The 18764-nt window shown below is 44.6% G+C and overlaps 2 protein-coding genes across 2 annotated transcripts in view; both read right to left on the reverse strand.

Moving 5' to 3' along the window:
- LOC102035141 (alpha-2-macroglobulin-like) overlaps window positions 1–3723 on the reverse strand; it is a 29584-nt gene extending 25861 nt beyond the window's left edge. The window contains exons 1-3 of the mRNA XM_031062290.1: window positions 3420–3723; window positions 1565–1748; window positions 361–520 (exon numbers count right to left, since the gene is read on the reverse strand). Coding sequence (XP_030918150.1) covers window positions 361–520; window positions 1565–1748; window positions 3420–3505 — 430 coding nt within the window. The 5' untranslated portion in view covers window positions 3506–3723. The remainder of the gene's footprint in view (window positions 1–360; window positions 521–1564; window positions 1749–3419) is intronic.
- A 2566-nt stretch (window positions 3724–6289) lies between these two features.
- On the reverse strand, window positions 6290–18725 carry KLRG1 (killer cell lectin like receptor G1). Its single transcript, XM_031062312.1, has 5 exons — window positions 18462–18725; window positions 10740–10832; window positions 9907–10058; window positions 7924–8027; window positions 6290–6958 (listed from the first exon to the last, which is right to left on the reverse strand). Exons 2-5 carry the CDS (start codon window positions 10741–10743, stop codon window positions 6847–6849), a joined length of 372 nt encoding a protein of 123 aa, XP_030918172.1. The 5' UTR covers window positions 10744–10832; window positions 18462–18725; the 3' UTR covers window positions 6290–6846.
- Between the last annotated feature and the right edge of the window lie 39 nt (window positions 18726–18764).

The following is an 18764-nucleotide window of genomic DNA, read 5'->3' on the forward strand; positions in this document are numbered from 1 at the left end:
AAATCAGCTGCTGCTTTGGAAGCTATTTCATGACTAAGTCTGAGTTTTGGCACTGTTCTCTATAGGATAAATATCCAGTCTTTCTCTGGTTTTAATGCAGACCTCCTAACTGCATGGACCACAACAACAGAGCCCACAGTGGGAGAGGGAGAGTGTGCAGGTACCCCAGATATGTGCATGCACCTAAAGATTCCCCAAATTTTCCCTTTATGGAGCAATAAAAAACATAAGTCTCAGGCAAGAGGTTGCAGTTCTGACCCCCCTGTGAAAGTAACTGATATCTGGCCAGTATGATCCAACAGTTTTAGTACAAAGTTTGTTTCAAATGTTTGTTTCAAATCTCCACCCCTTTCCTGGTACCTGTCTGTCCGGGCTTGTAGATGGGTTTGTCTGTCTGGATGAAGACCAAGCTCTCGGAGTCCTGGACCACCAGTAATTTGCGGCTGCTGAACTGCAGCGTGGCCCCCTTCACTGTCACAGTGAGAAACACGAAGGGTAATGGGACTCTTGGCCTTGGAAGCTGGAAAGTAAGAAGGAAACTGTGTAACAGATCACCTTTAAAGGCTTCCTGAACTGAATTAGCCTTCATGAAATAAGAGGTCTAATATAATCCTGATGGATCCAACAGAGAGGTGAGAGGAACAATAATCAGGAACAAGAGTCTGATTTTTATTTGTCCCATATTCCTACCCACTCCTCCTGCTGTGCAGTGATTGTGCCAGTACTGAGCAGCAAAGAACTCCTAGCTCTAGCACCCAATTTTTAAAAATTCTTACTGCCCTGACCAAACCTTTGCATCCTTTTCCTTTTGACATTCACAAACAGAATGGAATAGTCTGTCTTCTCTTTCAGGTTGTGTCCCTAGTCCTCGCAGAACATTTCCTTTTCCAAACCAGACATGCCAAGACATCTATACCTCTCTTTCACAAGTGACTGAGTCAGTCTTCAGCCTACGTCTGACAAACCAAGACAAAAATGCCAACCTTTTCAGTGTCCTGAAGACCAATTCCTCACTCTTCAGGCCAAAGACATAATCTAGGCTCTGAGCTAAATGATCAGGTTTTCCTAGTTGCCTACAACTCATTATAGGCCCTGGGGCTTTCAATTACATTAAATTATTAATTTCCTGCTTTGCTGGTTTTTTTTCAGATACAGGTAATCACAGTTTTGTGTTCTTACATTAATTCAGTATATACCAGGTGGAAAGTATCTGAGGTCCAAAAGCTCTACCACAATTTGAAGGCACTGAAGTGACAAATTGAGGATGTTGAAGGATGATGTGGAAAGCCATTTCACCAAACAGCCATCAGGAGTGTCAATATACTAAACCCACTTTCTTCCCCTGTCCTAGAAAGGGGGTGGCTTTCTAGGATTCAGCATCCCACAGTAATTTAGCTTATTAAGGCGATCTCAGCAGTAAGAGGGTGTTGAGGACAGACATGAACACACCTTTAATCAAGAGGCAAGTGAATATCTACATAGTGTTACTCTGGTCATTACTTCTCAGTGCCTTTACATGTTATGCCTGGCACAAAGGATCATCCCACAAGGATGAGATACTCACAGAGAAAGGGATGCAGGTGAACGCATCTTTCTCTGACACCACGTCATCAATCAAGCTCCTGTTCCCCCATAGCTCCTCGACTGTGGCACTCAGAGTCACAGACTCGTTCAGGTGGGTCAGTTGAATGCAGACTTTCTCTTGAGAATCCGTGTGGATCAGATAGGGCACCAGCACCAGGTACTGCCTAGGAATAAGGGAGAATGATAGGAGGAGGTAGCAGGAAGAGGTAACAGGAGCTGTGTAGAAAGAACAAACAAACCAATCTGATGACTACAGCTGTGGCTGCGCAGGGAGAAGGGTGCATTTTCTAAGTGTGTAACAGGATTTCCAGCATGTCTGTAGCAGCAGGGGAAAGCAGAGAGGTCTCAAATGTAAAATACCAGTGGAATTCCTACACACAAACATCTGGAAAGGATATGTTTTTCTAGGTTCTGACACAACAGCAGCACTTCTTCCTAGGATACTGAATAAAGGCGGGGGGAAACTCAATTGTCACTTTTGCTAGACGCTGTTAGAAGCATTCAGGAGCCACACAAATGCCAGTACCCAGTAAAAAAATTCCATTGACTACACACTGCGAAGCGTCTGTAGCATTACTCTCACTCCTCGCAGAGATTCAAAACCGCCACAGCGTGGTGCCAGATCTTAAGCAAAAACACAAACAAGTTTCAGGTTTTCAGGGAAGCAAGGCTCTCTGTCTCAGCCCGACAGGGGATCCCTGCTCAGCCCTGAGCAGCCTCCTTCCTTCCCAGGGTGGCAACTTGCTGGTGGTGTCCCGGTGCCCAGCACCGCATCTGGGAATCAAGCCCGATCCCCCTAATGCTAACCGTGCTCCCATTTTGGTGGATGAGGACTGGCCTCCAGTGGGCATACTCAGAGCAGCGAGCAGGTGGGAGAAGAGCCCTCAATACCTCAGCAGTAAGGCAAAGCATTCCCTTCAGCAGTGGCAGAAGCTCTGGCACCTTTTTGTCCAACAGCTGGTCTGCAGGGATCAAGCTCTGGCCCCTCAGATCCCACTGTCTGTTTCCCCTGCATTTGATGAAAGTGCTACAGCACAGCCTTGCTCAGAAATTCCCCTGCACCCCTTGTGATGGGCTCTATGATGGGTGAGGTGCTCTGTGCTTTGCAGGGCAGGAAGAGACATTGCCAAAAAGCCAAAGGAGAAAGTCTTTGGGATGTCAGGACCCTTCATGCGCTGCTCCTACCATACACATACACCCATGCACACAACACAAATGCCCTTCACCTACCAACAGGGCAAAAGGGAGTGAAGAAGGGAGGCAGGACAATATACCCTCACAAACTTGAACAGTCACGGTCTTACAGTGTCACATTACCCCGCGTGAAAAGAGAATTTTCATTCCACTGGCTGAGCTGAAAAATGTGAATTAAAAAATAAAGCAATTTCCAGCCATGCCAGATGAGCTATTTGTTCCTTTTCTTCTCATTATCATTTTTAAAAAGCCACTCCCAGCTCCTGGGCATTTCAACTGGGAGTAGGACAGTCAACCCAAAATTAAACCTTTCATTGTCCTTTCGAAACAGTTTGTCTGTTAAGAAGACCTCATTGCACAAACATTTATGAAAAGTTGTCTTTCAAAAGAACTAATTTTGTGCATAAAACTCTGTTGAAATCCTGTCAATCCCCTGAAGTTTTACTGATATCTCAGTTTCACAGCTTGTTTTGCATCTCTCTCAAGCACTAGAGTTCCTGTTTGTAGAAGGCACTTTACCCAGCCCTGGTGTCTTTATTCCTGGATAAAAGAAGTTAGATAGAAGACAAGGGACAGAGAAATAGACACAGGAATACAGCCAAGGTCTCCTGCCTGCCCAGAGACCCCCCAGCATAGCTTACGGCTCTGTGATGGGTGAGGTGTCTCCTGGAAGGAAGAAGAGGAGGAGGAAGATGCTTGGTTTGATAAGCAGCCCGTTCATCCCCATGGTACACAGCAGGACGTGATGAGTCAAGCAGGCACTCAGTGTGGTCCAGTGCTGCTTTTACTCCCCCTCTGCTCTCCCAGTCAGCCCCTTTATACCCTCCTCTGCAAACAGCCCAGGGGCTGGAGGAGATAAGGGCTGGGGGCCAGGGCCCATCCGGAAACAGGGAGAGGCAGCAAGGAGGAGCTGGGACTAGCAGCTCCAAGTCTGGGCAGAAGGCCAGGGCTGGGGGGGAGAGGGAGGGGAGGGTTTCTGGCAGGCCAGAGCTCTGTCTCTGCTGGGGCAGGACAGAGCAATGGAAGAGGAAAGGCTGTAGCTGAGGAAAGAAGGGCTAACAGCAGAGCATGAGGTGAAGGCTTCCATTTCTGGCAGGGCTCTTTGCATGGAGCTGGACATGGCACTGGTCATGGGGGTTGCTGGAAGAACAGGAGCTATTTGAGTTCTTTCAAACTGGGAACAAGAGATTGAGCTAGGATTTGGGAAACAAGTCTGGGTGTGTCTAATTCCCATTAACAGGTTGTGAAAACAGGGAATGGAAATTGAAAAAACCTTCCCTCTCCACCCACACTGTTCCCTTTTGCTCCCTGTTCCCAGTCCCATCAAAGCTAATGCCAGGAAAAGAGGCCACAAAATGCCTGGAAAACCAAATCGACTAAAATTATCTGGCCTTCACCCTGACAGAAACAGGGACAGTGACATGATGGGAAGCTGCCAAAAGTTCAACCCATTAACAGCATGTAACACATTAACCAAGTGCCCAGAGCAGCAGCTACCCTCACACAGCAGAACATATGTGGCCTGGGTCTTACTTTCCTTCTACTGGTTCTGGTTCCGGGTCAAGTTATTGATACATCTGGATCAAAAGGAGTCATCCTGATTTAATTAAGTGCATATTCATGTAATGCACTGTGATGGGCAATATTGTACCAGAGAGGGAAATGGAGTCTTTAGACCACTGTCTTTACTTGGTCTGCAGCAGGAGGATCAATAGCTCTGGTAATTATTACCCTTGCAAGTGGCAGTAGAACATCTGTCTTATTTATAGTTCTAATGCAAACTCCAAAGAATGGAGATCTATGTTAGAGGATGTAAAGCATAATTTTCAGATTAAAAAGTGTGCAGGATAAAATTATTTTCTGTCTGTCCTACCCTTCTCCTAGTATAATCATCAAAACTTTTGTAAGCTGAGTAACTCTGGAGTTAAGAAATACAAATGCAGTGCAATTACAAACCTTCATTACCGACCTCATTCTGCCCTGCAGTGACCTGCATAGGAAAAAAGAGGATAGTAGTGCATGTGCAATTTCCCTGGGGACTGCACAAAAGACAGTCCAGATTTGTGCTCTTCCTTCAGCATCTGATACCTAAAGATGGCTTTGGTTGCCCAAAAGAAACATAACCCAGGAAAGTCTGCCTCACCCACAGAGGAGAAGATTTATACACATGGGCTGGTCAAAGCCTTTTTGAAGATGACAATTTACAGCGGTAAAGGTCAGGAGCTGGACTGATGGAACACCAATCCGACAGGACGAGATGCAAAACTGCACATGGCAGAGGGATCTCTACAGAGATCTACCCTTTTTGTCAAGCAGCCAAACAGCTCTCACAGCTCCCAGGCCTGCTCCTGATCATTAGGACCTTGGTCAAAAATGTGCTCTGTAGCCAAAAACTGAAGAGAAATGTTTTCAATCCATTCAGGCAAGGTAAAGTAGGCAAGCTCAGAGACATTCTCATCTCACCTACATATGGTAATATGAGAAGCTGTTTCTTCAGTGTTATTCTCTGGTAAGGTAACTGATAGGTGCCCTTCTACAGACCACCACCATTTCAACAAAGCAAGCAAAGTGTTCAGCATTATTTCATAGTGTCTGGCAACTTTCTAGAAGTCAGAAACAACTATCTTTTGGTATTTGAATGGACTCTGGCACAGATAAAATGACTCACCCAAAGTAACTCAGACAACCCAAGATGAAAATTCTGAAGTTTTGACTTCCTACTACACTGCAGTTCCCCCAGGTCTGGCTGTTGCAGTCATGGTTATGAAAAAGCAGACTCCTCCTTGCTGTAACACATTCTCACCTGAGACCCTCATCTCAGTGAACACTATATGAGGCTCAGTGGACACCCACTTAGCTAAGTGTGCTGAGATCCATAATTTTGTCTTTATCCACCTTGATACCTTCATGTGTAACATCCTGTTAAGCAGGTGGAAGATAATGCCACTGGCAAGGATTTCCTGCAAATATAATAAAAATATGAAGGAAATATAGGTAATATGAATTGAAATGTTGAAGCTGGTTATTGTGCTTCTATGATTGTAGAAAAAAGATCTCTCCTCAGCCTTCTCTGCTTTAGAATAAACCATCCCAGCTGTCTCAGCCTCTCCACAGAGGGGAGATGCTCCAGTCCTTTTGTCATATTTGTGGCCATGTTGGACTTTACAGTCAGTATGGCCATGTCTGTCTTGTGCTGAGGAGCCCAGAACTGAAGACAGTGTTCCCAAATATTCACTGTGATTTTATGGCATTCAAACTCAGAGCCGGTCTCTGCTCTATTTGAACTGAAAGGTCATTGCATTAAGGGCTTGCCCACTGCTTCCTCTATCTGCAGTATGAAAATGCAGAGGTGGAGGAAAACAGGTCCTTGGTGGATTAAATAATTACACAGAATTAGCTGTATTCCTTTGACTCCACAAGTCCAGTTTCTTGACTAGCTTGGTTAAACCTGCCTAATTCCTTCCAACAGAGAGAAGAAGTGGCACAGGTACACACTTTTGGTTCAGTGCAGTCAGAGATTTATTTTCACTGCTGGATTTACAGAAGCTGCAGGTTCATTTCACCCTCTTCTCTCCCACTCATACCACTGGCATGCAAAAGGAGAAGCTGCCACTAGGAGAAATATGTTTATGTGTTTCCGTCAATGAACAGCAGGCCTCCTTTCCTGGTCCTTCCGATATCAAACAATGGAGTTGCAGGGAATGGAAATGAAATCTGATACTTAGAAGTGAGGGAAAATGACTAGGTCCCCCTCAGAGGTCTGAAGACACCTGTGTGACAAAGCTTTTATTTGCCTTTATAGGATAAATAAGGGAATGAGTAGGCCAGGGGATATGTCCTAGGTCTCATCTGGTCACAAAGAGCAGTAATCCAACACTTGTGGACTGAGAATAAATCTATTTCTGAGAGTAACTCACCCTTATGGACAACAAACCTGTCCTTGTAAAACACTTTAGTGAGGGTATGGAAAAGGCAAGTCCTTGCTCTTGTATGAAGCTTCAGTTTGCAGGACAATGATCACCTCATACCACTGATGGGGTCATTGTGAGATGAAAAAGCACATGGGATTTATCGAAGTGTTTTCTCACAGATCCACTGAGTCAGAAATTGACAGCTGGAGGCATGAAACTGATCTTTCATCAGGACAGCACAATTTTGCACAGGGCTGTTGGATTGGACCCTGCAAGAGACATGGAACAGTAGTGAGAATGAAAGAAAATACTGAGATTGTCTCCTGGAGACAAGAAATTAAAAACATCTGATTTTGAAGGGTGTAGCCCAGAGGAAGAGAAACAACCTGACCTCCAAAAGGCAGCTGTTAGAAAATAAAATGTACATCAAAGAACCTATCTACCTGCCATAGCTAAGTAATTTTGCCATCACAGAACCCAAATCAGACCCAAACTCAGACAAAATTCCCTGCAGTGGCAGTGATAGCCATTAGCATGTGAGTGGCAGTGGTGAAAGTCTCATGGAATGATCACTGCCTTCAAGGAGTTTGTAGGAACAGAAAGCTGGATTTATTCAGGGAACTAAGCCAAGTGCTCAGAGTACTGACCTGTTGACAGTGAGATCTTGGGCAAGTTTTGCTTGCTGGAGAGGCTTTAGAAACTAACTCATTGCCTTAACTGCCATAAAAAGGAAAGGGCCAGGCAAAGTCACCAGATAAAAAAATGTTTTCCCTCATGGAAAACACTGACTTTTGTCCAAATAAAGACTGAGATAAAATTAAGGTTCTGACTTAGGTTGGCACCAGTAGAGCAGGAAAGGGCTGGATTCTTGCACCCAATGACACCAGAATTCTACAGAATGGGTGCAAGGGGGCTAAACCCAGTTAAGCCATATGCCTTTCTGGCCAAACATCTATGTGCTGGTGCAGGTAAATAAAGTCTTTGGTCTGAGCAGCTGGAGGGAAGCAGAGAGTGAGATACTGATACTTGACCTGCTTTTCACAAGTACATGCCTTTACAAGGTGCAGGGCAGTGAAAAGTAAACACTATTGAGCTTAGTGCAGTACAGGTGACAGCAAGAAGAAAATCTTCCCAGGAAGAAAGCTCCTGACATCTGGAGGAGGAACCCTGGGTGTTCTGGAACAGCAGGCAATGTGAATAAGCACTATTGTTTTTAAAACAGAATGAAACTCACCTGGCATCACTTAATACAGAGCCATCCTCCCAAATCCATCCAGAGCTCGTACTGTTCCTCAGTCCAATCCAGAAATATTCTACTTGAATAATCTTGAACAGATCCTAAAATGATGATGAATTACAAAGTGACTAATGAAAGCCAGCTTGAAAATGGAGATAAGGAAAAGTAAAGAGAACAGAGAGCAGGATACATCCCCTCACCTCACTGTTCCTTAAGTGATTGACAATACTGCTTCCCCACACCTTCTAATGACAGGGCCAGGAGTCCTATTCAATGATCCTGACGGGTGCCTTCCTACTCTGCATATTCTGTGATTATATGATTCTATGAACTGCACCCCAGTCTCCTGGAGTTCCCAGAGCTTTATGTAGGAAGGTATGTTATTAATATTAATATTAACACCCTACTATACAGCTAACTAGCAAGCTAATATGAAGTATTAACAATTAAAGGTAAAATCAGGGCAGAGTAGGGCAGGAAGTGCAGACACTCACAGATATGTGTAACAAGCCTAGTATGAAAGCTCTTTGTATTTCAGACACATTTTCCTCCTATGTTTTTCAATGTTCATTTCCTTTTAGCTAACATTTAACCTCTAATTATTGTTAAGAGGTGAAGCCTGCAAGAGAAATTCAGCCCTGATGTAAATTCCCCATCCCCAACCCTCCTCTCCATAAAAAAGACATAGCCAGGAAAGATAAGTTTGTCTTGTCCACCTTTGCAACCAAAGAACAGCAACCTTTCAGAGGTATGGCTGGGCTCCATCCTTATCTCCTGCTGCCATAAACAAAGCTTCAGAGAAGGCATCTTCAGAGAGAAACATTAACAAAGCTGGCTTGGCAGAGTTGCGGGAATAGGAGCACCTTGAGGAATCACTGGAGTGTTGCTGGTGGTTTGGAGATGACTATGTTTCCCTAGCACTTGGAGGTCAAGCAATCACAGTCTTTGCAGTACAAGGCATGGATAACTAGAAAAGTCTTGTTTACATGGGTGAGTCTAAACCGTAACTCTAACCCTAACCCTGTCCCTGAGCAGGGATAATGGATAACACTCTCGTAGCTGACACGGTGGTAAGAAAGCAGCAGGAGCAGGAAGGCTTTCTTCATGCCGAAGAAATGGTTAATCTGGGGAAGATGCCTATTTCTCAAAGAGACAGGATTTGCCTAAGCAAATCTGAGAGCCTGGTACATACTCCCAATCAAGCAGAGACCTGCCTTTGTAATCCTCCAGAGGACATCACACAATGCAACTTCTGTCCACGGCCTGGAAGCTGTCCACGTTCATTGGACCTGAGCTAATAAGCCCTGGCTTGAGCAAAACCAGGATCAAGGTTTCTGCTCTACTTAAGCAGATGTGCCTCAGCGCCCCAGTAATCAGCACTACCCCTTTCTCTAGGGACCATACATGCCACTGCCCCCAGAGAGCACCTGCAGTGGAACACATGGTTCCTTATTTCACCAGCACAGCTGAGGTACTTTGGCAGAGAAAGGAAGTAAGCATTGAAAAGAGACTGAGAAAGAAATATCTAAGTATGAACCCAGGGAATGGCATGGGTCACTGAGCAGGAGGAGCTAGAGCGCTCACAGGGAGGAGAAGAATTGCTTTTGCAAAGGAAACACTCCTCGAGAGGGGGGACATATCAGTTTGTAGGCAACAAATACAATGACTGCTCAGTGCCACTGTAATCATTCATATCAGTCTTACTGGGAATAGGAGAGGAGGTGGAGAGGAACAGTGGAGAAGGCTGTCTCCTACCATCCTTCATAGGGTATTCTGAGTACCTGACAGTGACCCTCATCTCTCCATTCTCCCCTTTGTTCTCTGCTTCCTGCAAACTTTGTGATGTGTAACACCACAGTCATAAATACCTCCTCTCCTTTAAAACCAAAATATTGCTGAAGTGACAGCACTGCTTGTATGCCAGTCACTTGGGTATCTGCAAGGAAATGGGAGATCCTCAAAGCCAAAGAAAACCATTACCATCTCCAAGGTGTCACTGATCACCAGGAGGTGAGCTCCCTGTGCTCTGCAGGATTCCTGGCTGGAATTCCAGTCCTTCTTCTCCATGGAGAAGGAGTAGCAGCTCCCTCTGTAGGCCACCCACTCTTGAGGGCAGTATGGGTGGCAGTCACCTGTAAAGAAGTCAAAATACTCATACTCTTCTCTACCATTAACCAACAGAAACACTTGTCAGCAAGGACCTACTGAGAAACAACTTATTTGAATGGTTGAAATGCAGAAAATTCAAACCAGGACAATATTCTGAAAATAATAGTGTAATTTCAAAATCTTACAATAGCCCCATGTTCTCTGATGCTGGTGGCAAGCATGCACACACTCACCCCACCCCCAGGTTTCCACTAAACCTCTCAGATCCCAAATAATACCCAACTGGCTATCTGAAAACAAATCACACTCTGTGGGTATGGTGTGATCATGTCCCACCTTGGGTGGATGGATTTTAAGCAACTAACAGGAAGCTTCTCCACATAGTCTAGCACCATCTACATGCGTGCAAATATATTACAGACCTATTTGTTCTACAGTTTACCACTACATTTACCAGGCAAGTCTACAAAGACTTTTCAATTTGTTTAACTGTTCTTTGCCACAGGATCTGAAATGGGTTTCCTGGAGTCTGCATGAGAAATCTATTCTTCAAAATATTCTGGATAGGCAGTGGGCACATAAGGCTGGTAGAAACCTAGAAGAGCTTCTGGTTTTAACTCCAAACGATGGAGTTTCTGTGGTTAGATGTATTGCTGCTCTCTTGCTGTTGGTTGCTCGTGCTCAGCAGCCCTTTGTGCACTCACTCATCTTCCAAATCAAAGCAATTGCCAGGGAGATGCTCAGTGTGCCAAAGCCTATGGCCAAGCCCTTCAGAACTGCTGACCACAGACAGGGAGCTGTAAAAGAGAAAAGAAACCGTAGTGAACAGAAGCCACATGAAAACTGACTGTGGTTTTCCATAGTTTGCTTGTGTCCTGGGCATTTCCACAAGGAACTGCACTATTTAAAGCATCGTGTCTGTATACACTCTGCGCATGGTAGACATCACTGTCCCTGCCCAGCCAAACTGGGGCCTCCCCATCAGCCCAGGCCACATTTCAGCTAGGTTTGGGGCCACCAGTTCCTGTCTGAACTTCCCAGGGGGTACCTTTCTCTACATCAGCCATAGCTCTGCCCCTGCCTGGCCACAGAGCCTGCTGGTCCAGCCTCTATGGTGGCTGACCTCAGCAGAGGAAGCACCTACCACAAGTCAGCTGGAGCCACCTAGGCACTATGTGACACCTCGTGCTGGCAGGAGCCTCCCAACAAATCCACTCCTGCCTCAGCATTGAAGCTTGGGGTGGAAACCAGAGAGCTGCATTGCTACAGCCACCATGTTCCAGCTTACATGTAAAAAGAAATCCAAAGACTTTCCCCAGTTCTCCCAGCAATAACAACAGGCTTAATCTCAGCATCCTGCTCACAGGCTTAGACACATGGTCATGTTACATCTTCCCAGGACACTCCCAAGGCAGTTCTACATTTTCATCATCCGTGGTGGGGTGGCAGGATGGGTGAGCCAGCCTTGAAGACCTTGGGACATCTCCCCCTTCACACTTTCACCACCACTGTTTGCTGTTCACTGGCTGCCAGTGGCAGAGGGTGAGTCCTTGGGGCAACTTCCACTGTAGCTCAGCACAGCTTGCTTTCAAAGGGCTGCTCAGGACTGGCCTGTAGAGGTCTGCTTATGTACAGCACAACGTGTTCACCTCCAGGCTACATGATGCTTTTCCACTGCCATCTTCTGGAGCTGTGTTTGACCTAAGAAGCATTCAGTTTTCATAAAACATTTGAAATTTCAGCACTAAAATCTCTTCTCTCCCAGACAGAAGAGACGATGACACTTACTGGCACAGATGAGCTCCAGGGGCGTTTGGTTGGCTTGTCTTATTAATCTCAGTATGGCAGCTGCATAGACAACAGCACTTTCTAAGAAGCAGTAAATGTGCAGCTAACTTATGTACCACATCCTGATCTTGTGATGTTCCACAGCCTTCTACCCAAATCTAGCAACAAAATCCCCATGGATCTCATGAAATTCGAGGTGCTTCTCTCTTGGTCATGTCACAAGACGCAAAGAAACACATTTGATCTCTTGGGGGAGGTTAAGAACAAATGCAGATCACATATGAAGAGTATTGTGAGAAAGACAAAGAAGGACAGTGCTAAAACAGAAGGTGAAGGGACTCCACTTAAAAACAAGAACACATTCTTTACATATTGGAAGCTTTGTCCAAATACAGAAAATAGACCAGATCAGTAAATTAATAAAAATCAATTTATTTTGATCTTGAGCAGTTTGCAGGCTCACTTGTTAAGGCCAGCTTCTCATCTATAGCGACACACTTAGGCCTGTGGTTTTACCTAGAAGTTTCTAAGATAACAAGGGAGATTATGAGGGAGCGTTGTTGTAAGCATCATTCTTCTGGTATAAAGATCTTTTCTAAGATAGAGGTTTTCTCACGTTTCCTGAAGCTTGTAGGATCTTCTAGCTGTCCCAAACATAGTTTAAAAATAGTATCATTTCTTATTTTTTAAAATCATTATTACACAACATTTTCAGAGACAAAATACAGAAAGACTTTTCAGTTACAACCTACTCCTCAGCTTCACACAAAGGAACAGCGGGAGAACTGAAGGACTTGGACTGGTCTGGAACTTAAACTTGACTCTGCTCTCTATTCCTCTTGTTTGTATCCCTGGCAGCTTGGGTTTTGTCATCAGATTAGGCCTCAAGAGAATTAAGTCAGCCCAAGGTTAAGGGGTAGGGTGGAGATTTTTCTCGGCAGATTACAACTGAAAACTTGGCAAAAGTGGATAAACATCTGATGAAATATAACTGGTTCCGAGATCACATCTGTACTTTTCTTTTCTGTCCTCTCTTGCCTCTCCAAAGAAGCTGTCTCCTGCATCCTTCTGATCACTCTTAGATTTTAGGGAAAACTGCCAAGACAAGGCAACCAGGATGGCAGTCTTCGAAACAGTTAATCCTTAAATGTCATCACCTGGCAATGAACAGTTCACTCTCTATTGTTTCTAACCAACTGCAGAAGAAGGGAATGATTCGTCATCAAAACAAAATCCCAGGGTACCTCCACAAGCAAAGCAGTGGGCAAGTCACTAAAGTTCATAAAAATGAAAAAAATATGGCATTAGATAATTTTGGAAGGAAAAAAAACAAAGTGAAGTAGGAAAACAGGAAGTGTTTGAGGTGAATTTAAGCTGCACTCAAACTGCAGAGATCAACCCAGAGAAGTGGAATAAAGTATTTAACAAATCAGGATTTTAACCAGCTGCAAAAGGACCAGTATGGAGTGGCAAAGTGGCAGCCCCTGCAGTTCACACTTTCTAAAACCGGTTCAATGGTTTCTGTTTGATTCTCAGCCCCTGAACTACATGTGAAGTTCCTGTAGGAGTGGATGGGAGAAGTACCTAAGATGAGTTTGAAACAGGAGGAAAATCTGAATGGAGCATCCAGAAGTATTTCTATGTAGTTGTCTGATGAACTGTGGAAGAGTCTGTCGAACAGGGTAAGTGGATTGGTGGACATTTAATGTAAATATCCAATGTTATCACTTTCTCTTCACAAAACACCCCAACAAGTCTCTTGGTGCTCTGGAGAAAGGACTCTGATATTCTCCATTCATTTGCAAGAAACATGACCCAATATTTTTAGGTTTGTGAGTCCAGATTCAGTTCAAAAACTGAAAGCTGTTAGCATTTTACAATTCAACTCTTTAGGACAATCTGAAGAATATCACAGCACTGTCCCAAATAGCTCCCCTCAGCTCCTGCCTAGCTCAGTATGGGAGCAGCATGACTACCTAGAGCCAAGGAGGAGAATTTGAGATACAAGGACTCTGTTCCTGGCTATGGCACAGACCTGGTTAATGCTGTTACTACAAGCACACTACACAGGCTAACACTGTCTTAAGTGACTGCTGTACTGACATCCTGGTAGTGCAGCATATCTAAGGCTCTCTGGAAGCCAAACAGAAGAAACAACCAGGGAAACTCTTCATTTTTGAGGAGTAGCACCAAAATTTGTTGGTTTGACCAGAGGACTGATCTACACACCTGTGATACTGTGCCTACAAAGTCAGCTAGGGAAAAATACCTGAGAGCACGTCTCAGAAGTGATGGAGGCAGGAAGAGAGTTGAACATAAAGACCTTCAAAAGAAAGGTACTTAAAGTGAGCTCCTTAGGGATCTCTTTCATGCTGAAGAAAGCTGAGAAATAATCAAATAATATGGACAAGAAGTGTGTTCAAGTAGCAGCTTCCTTATTTTCGGTTGTCTGACCATAGCTCAAAAAGATGAGTCTCCATAAAAGAATGTGGAGAGATATTAAAAAGAAAAATGCAAACATCTAAAGAGGGTATTGATTAATCCCCTTTCAACAGGGTGGGGGTGAACAGGAATGGCAGGAATGAAAGGATGTTACTGTGTTTTCTGATGCAACAGAAAACATAATTTCTGGTGAAAACATATGCAAAAGCAAGACTGCCCTCCAAACAGATGGAGTGTGAGTACCAGATAGGACCTGGGGAGTTTCTGTGCTGGCTTTGTTTCCATAGAGAAACAAGTGACCAGGCAGCAGTAAACACCTTAGGTATACAAATTTATTCTGATCAGGGTATAGAAATCTTGTATCCCACATTGAGAATCCCCTTTGCTGTAACACCTCTGAAAATTTAAAGTCAACCATTAGCGCTGCAGCCAACGCAACAGAACTCATCAAAAGCTCACTGGCACTTCATAGAATCATAGAATTATCTGAGCTGGAAAGGACCCTAAAGCTCATCTAGTTCCAACACCGTCACCTTTATTGCATGAAGGAAATGCTTACAAAGAAGGATCATCAATGCAAAGTTTGACTCTTTGAAGGTGGTATTTCTACACTAAGCTGCCAGAGGAATTGTTCAGTGTGACATCTGCAGGTCTAATCAGGGGTAATGGAGAGGAAATAAGGAAAGTAAAATTTTAAGGAAAGTACTAAGAAAATCTTCCTGATAGTAAAGTGCTCTGAAGAACTGTTTCACAGCAAAAGCTGAAAATTTGCTCACTGGGAGGTATGTAACACTAGAACACAAAAAACAGGAAAAAATCACAAAAGAATCTTGCACAGCCCCACAGGAGAGAGGCTGGATGATCTCATATGCTTTCTCTGTCTCTGATCTCTGATTAGCATGTGCCTCTAATTTTTCTGTATTCGCATCTTGCCTTCCCTTCAAAGAACTATTGCTCACAACCTCTTGCTGCTGACAAGCAGACAACTTTAAACCAGTTTTGAAGAAAAGGATGCCTGGGTTGAATGCCCAGGAGTAGACACTGAAGGAGGTCGATAAGAGGGAGGGGAAAAATGCTGGGTCTCTAACTTGTCAGCTTTAATCACATCAAAATATTATATCCACAGTAATTTTAGAACCAAAGCAACAGCTCTCTAAGCTGGCACTCAGAATCACTTGCCAGTTCAGAGTGCTTCCGTTAAATCTTGCTTTAACTCAAAGTAAAATTTTTTGTTGTCCTACCTGATCCATCTTTCCTCACCTCTTTTCTCCTGTGGAGCTTTGGGCCTTGGAGGAGGAGTCTGAGAGAATCTGACAGAAGTATATGTTACTTCCTCGCTCTCATCAGCTGCAGAAATTTCTGATCTGCTCGCCTCCATGCCAAAGCAGGGAGTGTGCACAAAAGGATGTTTCGATCAGGCTGTTGAACAACAGGGCTGTGAAACAGGAAGCCTGAGGCTATATTCAGAAGACAAGAAATATGAAGCTGCTACCTCTATCTCCAGCTGCTAAGATAACCAAATTTACAACAGAATGGAGAGCAGTGGAACTGCAGCAGCTTTCATTTTCTAACCTGATGGAGGATGTCTCAAGAACAGCTGCTAATGGAGAAGGTGATTAATCACTAAGTTCAGAGGTACTCTAATTGTTGCCAATGCAAGAGGGTGTGGTTACCCCCAATGCAGGAATTGGGAAGATTCGTGCTGCTCTGAGGAGCTCCCTTCAGGGCAGAGGCAGCGGGATGGAGACAGCACAAGGCAAAAAAGGTGAATAGTGAGAGTACGAGGTGAAAAGTGGGATAAGCAATGGCTATGGCAAACTGGCAGCCCAACTGCTGTCAGACAGGATGTAGAGATGGACACCACAGGTTTGAAAAGGAAGCCTTGTGAGCTTTGGACAGTTCCACTTGAAACTGGGAACTCTGTCTATACTCAATACTGGTGTGACTGTGCTTGAGATACAAGGCAGGCTCTGAGAGCTGGCATTCCTCAAGTCCCTCCAAGACAACATCTCAACAGCATCAGTACAAGGGAGACAGGGACATACTCAGGAGAATCTACCAAAGGGGCACAAAGAGGATAAAGGGACCAGACTCCTTCTGTCCTGGGAGGAAAGACTGAGAGCTCTGGTACTGTTTGGCCTGAAGAAAAGACTTCTTGGTTAGAATCCAATTAATGTATATAAATACCTGAAGGGAGGAGGGAGGGTACAAGAGTGAAACTCTTCAGTGGTGCCCAGTGACAGGACAAGAGGCCATGAGCACAAACTGAAAGACAGAAGACGTTGCCTCTGAACATCAGGAGACACTTTTTTACTCTGAGAGTGGCTGAAAACTTACATAGGTTGGCCAGAGAGGTTGCGTCCCTCAATGGAGAGTGGCCTGGACACAGTCCTGGCTGTAGGTGGACCTGGTTGTAGGTGGCCTGGCTTGAGCAGGGAGTGGGACCAGATGACCTTGAAAGGTCCCTTCCCAACTCAACCATTCAGTGATTCTGTGGTCAGCAACAACAGGAAAGGCTACTTTTCTTTTGAAGCATTGACCATTGATGAGAAGAGTTCAAGTTGTGCCAGGGGAGGTTTAGATTTGGATATTGGCAAAATTTTCTTCACCAAAGAGGATATCAAGCACTGGGACAGGCTGCACAGGGAAGGGGTTGAGTCACCATTCCTGAAAGTGTTTTAAAATATGAAGATGTGGAGCTTAGGGACATGGCTTAGTGCTGGGTTGCCAGGATAAGGTTAATGGTTGAACTCAATAATCTCCAGGGTCTTTCCCAACCTAAAAGATTCTGTGACTCTGTGGTAGGGAGTACAGATGTTTCCAGCACCCTGAGAAATCTCTTAGCTGCATAGTTGGCTGGTTTTTGTTTTAATCCACATTCTGATCCCTTCTCTTTCGTGCTTAGAATGGGCATATTGGTCAGGCTCAGGCTGTCCTTCTTCAGCACAGTATCCTACAGTTAATCTTCAATAATTAATTGGGCATGCTCAACAAAGGAGTTGGGATTACTGCTACCTCCAACAGGGATGATTGTTCCCCCTTCTGGTGACATGTTCTAAATTCAAGAAATGATTGCACAGGAGGATGCTTACCTGACACAGAGCGGCCAATTTGTTACAATGCACATGTTGGGGAAGGGATTGGATATTTCTGCAAATTTCTTCACTTGCCTGTAAGGGTGGCATATTGCACCCACAAGATTCCTTCCAATCTTAGGTAGGGCCTGTGGACAGCAGGATAGGGAATGTGTGCTTGAAAGGATGGGGAAGGCATAAGACAGCAGAGCAAGACAAGAGGCAGAAAGTCTCTCCTAAATGTTTCAAATCAATAATAGAGAAGTCTAAAGAGAGCTCTCAAGCTTGGAGAGAGAGAATTTGCTATACTCACAAGGGAGTTTAGCTGGGAATACAGTCTGTATAGCTGAAAAGTAACTAACGGGATTCAGACACAGCTTAAGTGTGCAGATCTGATTTTGTCCCCACTTTGTGTTTTTTTGGTAGATTCTCTCCAGTATGTCCATGTTCTCTTATACTTTGCAATAAATGTGTCTCTCCCAGCTCCTGCCAGTTTTGTCACTTTTTAAGTGCCTAGGCGGCCTGCTGGCCCAGAGTGACTACAAAGACAGCACTTTTTGTGAAGAACTGGAGAAGTGAAAGCTGGTGGGAAAGAATTAAGAGCTCTGTTTTAATGTGGCTTACCTTTTTTTTCTTCTAATATCAGCAAGACAGGAAGTAGAGTGGGAGGGATCACACTGTAGAAGGTGTGAGGGCAACTCTCAGTTATTGTGTAAGTGTGAATAAATAAATCTGACTAATGCAGCTGTGCCATACTGTTCATTATGGAGTCACAGCAGGACTAAACTGATCAGTTTTCCAGGAGCCAGCAGCACTTCCTCCCTAGCTCTTCACTACTGAAGCAGCATACCAAAGGGGAAACCTCCCAAATTTCCCTCACACAGGTACCTTTTCCAGCATGTTGGTAAATTCACTAACTGCAGCATTTCTTTCTTAACTAGAGGTTGCAAAAGCCTCAGAACTCTGGCAAAGAACATCTGTCCCTTCCAGTAACAGACTCCTGGAAAGTGGATGTGCTCTGGGAACACATCATAAGGAGACAGATGTCCTTTGAACAAGCCAGTCTCACATCTCACGTTTATAGCTTTATTAATGACATCCAAGATGCTCAAGCACACTGACCTTGTGTGCTGGACCTGGAATTCCTCTACAGTGGCAAAATCTGCAGGAGTTGGGGGGAGGCACCTTTATTCCAAAGTATAACAACAAAACATGGAGAGAAACACAAAATGGGGACAAAATCAGAAGCATCGAAGCCACAAAGCATTTTTGTGAAGCGGTCGAGACGCCTCGCTCCTGCAACACAAGTCACTCTGGAGGCACCTGGTGGGTGGGGATGGCAAAGCCCAGGGACAGAGGGACTGCTACCGCCTCCGGCAGCGGCAACGAGGGAAGGGCGATGCCCAGAAGCCTTTCATCCCTGCC

The sequence above is a fragment of the Geospiza fortis genome, unplaced genomic scaffold (assembly GCF_000277835.1).
Source record: "Geospiza fortis unplaced genomic scaffold, GeoFor_1.0 scaffold286, whole genome shotgun sequence".
NCBI lineage: Eukaryota > Metazoa > Chordata > Aves > Passeriformes > Thraupidae > Geospiza > Geospiza fortis.

Excerpts from the sequence above, each read along its gene's own strand:
- KLRG1 (XM_031062312.1), bottom strand. Across the intron at positions 8,028-9,906 it reads TCAGTGACACCTTGGAGATG|GATCTGTTCAAGATTATTCA; the intron begins GTAATGGTTTTC and ends TCATCATTTTAG. Across the intron at positions 6,959-7,923 it reads TCTGTATTAAGTGATGCCAG|GGTCCAATCCAACAGCCCTG; the intron begins GTGAGTTTCATT and ends TGTCTCTTGCAG.